This window comes from Aegilops tauschii, chromosome 2, assembly GCF_002575655.3.
Source record: "Aegilops tauschii subsp. strangulata cultivar AL8/78 chromosome 2, Aet v6.0, whole genome shotgun sequence".
NCBI lineage: Eukaryota > Viridiplantae > Streptophyta > Magnoliopsida > Poales > Poaceae > Aegilops > Aegilops tauschii.
Window position 1 is genome coordinate 465,522,666 of NC_053036.3, and position 6,685 is coordinate 465,529,350.

The 6,685-nt window shown below is 51.2% G+C and overlaps 1 protein-coding gene across 1 annotated transcript; it reads right to left on the reverse strand.

Annotated features, from left to right (window-relative positions):
* Positions 1-5,726: 5,726 nt before the first annotated feature.
* Positions 5,727-6,353, reverse strand: LOC109766653 (uncharacterized). Its single transcript, XM_020325422.1, has one exon. The coding sequence runs from the start codon at positions 6,351-6,353 to the stop codon at positions 5,727-5,729; it is 627 nt and encodes a 208-aa protein (XP_020181011.1).
* Between the last annotated feature and the right edge of the window lie 332 nt (positions 6,354-6,685).

The following is a 6,685-nucleotide window of genomic DNA, read 5'->3' on the forward strand; positions in this document are numbered from 1 at the left end:
CCACGCACGCCTCGTTGGGCATCTGCCGCGTCATGCAGAGGAACTCGACGTGCCCATCATGGACATTCGAGCCATCCCACTCGCCTCGCGCCATGGTTCGTGGTGGCTTGGCGGCGGCGCGGCAAGGTCAGGTGGCGGCGAGTCTGTGGTGGCGCGGCATGTCTAGGCGACGACGAGCTGCAGCGGCGCTTCGATGGCGGGTGCACGGCAGCACAGCGATAGCAAGGAGCAGGAGGAAGAAGAAGAAGAAGAGCGGAGGGGGCGTGCGTTTGGCCGCACCCCCTCCCTCCTATTTATACGGCGGCGGTGGCGGACTCGAGGTGACGCATCATGGGGGCATGGGGATTAACTGCGCCCATGCCCCACACGTCCCCACATATCCCACGCCATCATGGCGCACAATCATTATGCTTGGGAAGGGCAACCGCCCACCTCGGCCGCAGCGGATTCACGCGTGTGCCGAGGCCCTGTGGTGGTGGGCCCGGGCCTGCGGCAACATATCATCGCACGCGTGGGCTGGCAGGTCGGCCTAGCCTGCTGGCACCGTGTGGCAAGCGAGCAACGGGCGGCAGGCGTGCCATCCGGCGGTGTCAGCCTTGCGCCCACCACGACGATTCAAATTCACTAGGCGGCCGGTCCAGTCTCGGTCGGCTCCTGCGAGACGGCTTCTCCTAGCCGGACAAAGCGAAGGCACAAGATCTCTCGGAGGAGGAAGCTGCTGAGGCACTCCGTCTTTGAGCCACGGCTCCTCACTAGCTTCGGGGACTATTGTCGAAGGGATTGACCACGGGTAGCCTCATCCATGCTCCTTAGCATTTCAAGACATCAGGCCTAGCAAAGCCCGTCGCACTTTTTGGATGCGCAGCCGGCTCCTTGGGATAGCTGGGCCCAAGCGGCCGGCTTCCAGAAGACGGTGCCCTCTAAGAAGGCGGCTTTAGGGAAGGTCGGCTCCTAGCAGATGGCCCTTCCTCCCCTTGAAGTCTGCACTCAACCACTACGAAAAGACGGGGCGTGGCTACAGGGCCACCTGCTCCCCCAAATCCCGGAGGAGCGTGACTATAGTGCGAGCTGACCAAGCAGACACCCCCCTGCCAGGCGCAGGACTGTAGCCATGTGACTCTCGGCATGGCCCTCGTCAGCCAGGGTCATGCTACAGCAAAAGGTAATCAGTACGGCCTACAGGCGGCGGCCCTACCTGTCCGTGAGCTACCAGAAGACGGCGCACTCCTCGCAGGCGGCGCTGAGGGGCGGGCTGGTTCCTAGCAGCCGGCCCTTCCCTCCCCTCGGAGTCCACACCCACCTATTTCAACGAGACACAGCATGGCTACAGTGCGTGCTGACCAAGCGGCCACCAACCGGCCTGACGGCGGGACTGTAGCCATACGACTCCTGACGCGGCCTCCGTCATCAAGTACGCAGCTACAGCAAAAGGCAATCAGCATGGCCCCGCAGGCAGCGGGTCCTACCCGTCGGCCGGATTCTCGACAGCCGGCGGGGCCCTCTAGAGGCGGGCCCCAGCAGCCGGCGGAGAACCCGGCGACCCTAGACACTAACGTTCGGGTCCTACACCCGGTCGTGTTACCATTGTACCCCTGGGGTTGTTGGCCTATAAAACCCCCCAGGGCTCACCCATGCAAAGGGTTCAGCCCTCACGCCACACACACACACACACCACAGCTAGGAGAAGCACGGTGGCAGCCCTGCCCTTCTGCCTCCTCTAGCAGCACAACTCAAGGAGCCACCTTGTAGCCACCATTTGATCATAGTCATCATGCAGAGACCCCGCAGAGCAGGACTAGGGTTGTTATCTCTCAGGAGAGCCCTGAACCTAGGTACATCTCGTGTGCGATTGAGCTTGTCCTCACTCCCGCCTCCAGGGCCCGACGACGTCCTCTTGGGCCCATCCATGATAAGCCACCCCCTGGCATCTAACGTGAGAATACCACGACATTAGTGCACCTTGAAATCTGAACATGTGTGGGGCGTGTATGTTTTTAATGACTTGAGACTGTACCTAGCCCGGCATGCAATGGTCAGTTTATTGAATGTAAGATGACTTATTATGCACCATTCAACATGCCTGCAAGAAGCCCGTTCGTCTCCAAATCTTTTCCTCTCCATGTGTGAAAACAATCTGCCTGCTTGACTCTCTTTCTCCCTTCGGCAGTCCCACCACTCCACCCCGTGTGGAAACACTCTGCATGCATGACTCTCCTCCCCCCGCACTCGTCCAATGCATTGTGACCAGCAATATTTGCACCCCTTCCCTGCCCTGTAATTTACTCCAACAAATATGCCCACGTAGCCGTTATGTTAATCACGCAACATATGTTATGTAGGTGTGCCATTGCTCGCTATAAATACTGCGCCTCCCAAGCCATTCAGAAGAACGCTCACGTTCATCGCTATCTCCTCCACCTCCCTCTCATGTCGACCACCATGGCATCGCCCCTCCCAAGCCCTAGGCGCCCCTCGCTGCACCGCGCGGAAGGTCACGCGTCGTCATTTTGTTCCTCACCGCCACTAGTAGAGGAGGACGCGTTGGCATTCCGCTCCTCGTTGCGACGCGTCGAGGTGGACGCGTCGGCATTCTGCTCCTTGTTGCGACGCGTCGAGGTGGACACGTCAACATTCCCAGTCTTGCCAGCATGCGTGTCAATGGACGCGTCGTCTCCCCACTACAAGGAGAACGTTGCGCCGCCCGACGAGCCCCCCAACCTTGAGGAGCTTTCGAAAGAAATGGAGGTCACCTTGTGGGAGGCTTTGCCTCCGGCGGAGCATGCCAAAGTAGAGGCGGAGAAGATGGCCGGGGAAGAGAAGCGCACCGCGAGGCATGTTGCCTGGCAGGCCTTTGTCGCGTCCGAGAGAGTCAGGCAATTGGCTCTTTGGAAGAAGGCTCATGCAAGGGCCGTGAGGGTGGCAGAGGACGCCCGTGCCAAAGCCCTGAGTGCAGTCAAAACCAAGCGCCTCATCTACGCTTGGCGGTACATGGACCGGGTGCACGCTTCTAGCGAGGAGGAGTACCTGTTGGCACCGGATCACCACACCGGTGAGATCGCGCTCACCCACTTGGCAAGCCACCAATCAGTATCTCGCGAGTTGCGAGGCTAAGGAAGAGGCGTTGTGCCAGCGCGCTGGGAAACGGCCGCGCAACAGGGCACTTATGGCGCGCCGAAGCGCTCCTGCGAGCGTCGTGGCTTTTATTATGAATAATTTAGTTTCGTAAGGCGATATCATTAGTTTTGGGACGCAAATGATAAATCCCGAATGTTCGGGAATTATTAGCGTCCTTAATTAAGTATGTAAAAGGAAAAGTTTGGAAACCTTGTGTATCCGTACGCATTTTGTAAGTACGTGCATATAGCACAAACTTAACTATATATCGCACTACACATCTCTCTCTATATATGCTTGAAGACTGTGCTACTACTATTACTTATGTATGTGCAAATGCACGTTTTAACATTACGATGTGGTTTTTGTAAAAGTAGAAAAACAACACTAGTCAACCTTGCGAAATGATTCAATGCAAAAGAAATGCAAAAATGCTCGTTTGATTGTTTACTTTTAGCTTCCTTCTCTGTGGTTATTTCTCTATCGTACTTTGTACAGAGTATCTTACTGGTCGGGAAGCCATGCAAATTCCAAAACCGCTTCGTACACCCTATATCGAATTTTTTGCCTAACAAGTTGTGCCATGCAACTGGAATTCCAACTTGAGTACTACTACTAGGAGTACCAGGGGCCAGTTCTTTTAGGCTTCTAGATTAGTAATCTCATAACTACTACCTCCGTCTTGGTTTATTGGTCCCCATTGTAACCTGTGTCAAATTTTGACCATAAATTTAACTAATGAAATGTTTATGCATGTCACCAAAAATTATATAACTTTTGTTGATATACACTAACATTTTATTAGTTAAATCTTTGGTCAAAATTTAGCACAAATTACAATGGTGACTAATAAACCAGGACGAAGGTAGTAGTTTAGAAGCCCAAATAAATGAGTGAGGTGCCTTATATTACTCTCCACTATGACTAGTCTTATGGGAAAAGCTGGGGAAGACACGGCTTATTTTTTAAGCCGCCAAAAGAACTGGCCCTAGGAGTAGTAGCTAGGGATACTAGGAGTAGTAGCTAGGGATCGAGTGTGCGAGATGACCTGGACAAACTAAATGCAGAGAGATGAAATGCAAAAAAGACAGAGGGATGTGATGGTTGCTTGTTCGTTTATTTTACCAGACCACTTATTACTGGGAGTGGTGGGGTTTTGTGATATGACGGCTTTACTGCCGTGCCACGAGCGGGGTGAGACTCACGTGCAGCGCGCCCTCTACACTAGTACTACCTCAGTCGTGGTTTATTATTCCCCCATGTAATTTGACTGAAGATTTAACTGACAAAATGTTAGTGCATATCAACAAAAACTATATCGTTGGATTCGTATTTGAACATAGTTTTCAATGATATAATTTTTGGTGACATGCATGAGCATTTATTGTACTATATATAATGTTAGTTAAATTTATGGTCGTACTATATGTAGTAGGGTGCCCGTGCGTTGCACGGAACAGTGAAATGCATTGATCGGGGATTTGTTTACTTTGACAAAGTATGTGGGGGTCATCTCATGTGTAACAAGTATCGATAGGTTTCTTCGGATATTATTTCTTCTCTAGAGCTCACAAACATCCGGGTGAAATATATTAAAAAGTATCTTTTGCAAACAGAAGTGTTCAACTATTCAACCTGCATCCAAAACTTGTGAAGAAATAACACTTACTGTGCTTTGCAAGAAATTATCTTTAAGAATTAGGTTTTGAGTATCGATTTTTTTTATTTTTTCTAGACCACCATGAATGTACTCCCTCCGTCTAGGTGAATAAGTCATCTTAAGTTGTGCACTGTGACCAAGAAGGAGGGGAAAACGAGAGAACTTAATGTTTATTTGCTAATTAATAGCATTGCAGGCAATGAACTAACCCACTGCATGTCGTGTTTGGTAGTCTTGAGTCATTGAAAACATGCACGCCCCACATCTCTTATTGGTTGATATGTCAAGAAACAAGAAACGAGGTGGGAGGTAATGCACCGGCCTAAGTGTTTTGGGATTATTTGGTTTTCGTAAGGTGACTTAGAGCGAGTACAATAAGGTACAATCAGTAGGCTGTAAGAAGTAAAGTAATATTTCTAATGCTTAGTTCGAGGAGAGAGGATAGGGGAGAGAATGTAAGCGGGCTCTCATGCAAAAGCTAGCTGGAGCACGTGCTCCTAGGCACTATGTGAGAGTGGAAAGTGGGCCATGTGTTAATAAAGTAGCACATACTTATAGCTAATTGTTATACATGTTGGCTATAGGTTGGCTATAGATGACATGGCACTTTCTTATAGTCAATACTTGGCTATACTATTAACCATGCTCTTATACACCTAGATGGAGGGAGTAAATCAGGATGACTTGGAAGGGGCAGAGGAGATGTAAGAAATGGTTGATCATAAGTCTTTCACCATTACTATAGTAAAAATTCTCAATTAATCTCATAAATGGCAAGCGAGAACTCTAATGGAGCAAAAGCATACATGGAAGATTCTAGACTAAACAATAAATGGATACACTTTTATTCAAGCATGATACTCTAATAGAGCAAGATCATGCATGGAAGGTTCTATACTATATAAATAAGAAGTCTCCACATGCTTATATAGTGGATTACATTGAGCGAAGACTAATGATGAACAGTTGACTTGGTAATGCCTATGACCAGGTGAACCTCCTTGGAGTCCTCGTGTAGCATCTTGGGGTGAAAATCATACCAGGCGTCTTCCATGTCCACATTGCCGAGAATGGAGCAGCTCGGCACAGTCCCAGTCAGCGTGATGGAGGTGGCGTGGGTACCCTCATACTTCGGAGAGGCAGTAACAGTGAGCACGCACCCGTACACCGGCCTCGTGTCAGCATCAGCGGTGTTGCCCCTGATGCACACTACAGAGACGGGGCGGCGGCCTGCGCAGGCCTTGCCAGTGCCCACGGCCAAGAGGAAGACGATGCCGTCCTCCTCCGTGACTAGCAGGCGGCGGTGATCCTCCAGTGACTCCGGCACGGCGAACGGGTAGCACGTCTCGTACTTGATGTTCACCGCCGGGGGCCAGTAGTGATTGACGGACGGTGTCGTGAGGTGATGCACGAGGCTCGCTGGTGAGCCCTCAAACGGCGGCGTGCACTCATAGTAGTAGCAGGGCGCGTGCGCGCATCTAGAACTATGCTCCGCTAGGGAGTGCTGGTCGACGTACCTCTCGCAGCCGAAACTCTTGTAGACGTAGGGCACCTTGCAGGCATCGACCAGGCCGTCCATGAAACGGGAGTGGCTGTAGGGGACATTGCGGCCGCCGAATGGAGCACGGGAGGGAGTGGTTGTAGGGGACGTTGCGCCCGCCGAATGGAGCGCAGGAGTAGCACACGAAGGAGTATATGGTCCTTACTAGTACTCCCTAGATAAAAAAACAAAGTTGGTGATGATGGTGTGCCTGCGATCCTGCAATATAGGTTGTCCGATCTATAGCTAACGGATAGGAAGGAAACTATGGCAATTTTGCAAAAAGATACCCACACCCCTCTCCACATTTGCAAATAAGGCCTTGCCTTGTTCATCCTTATCTCCCACAACCTCATTGCTGAGCAATTAAA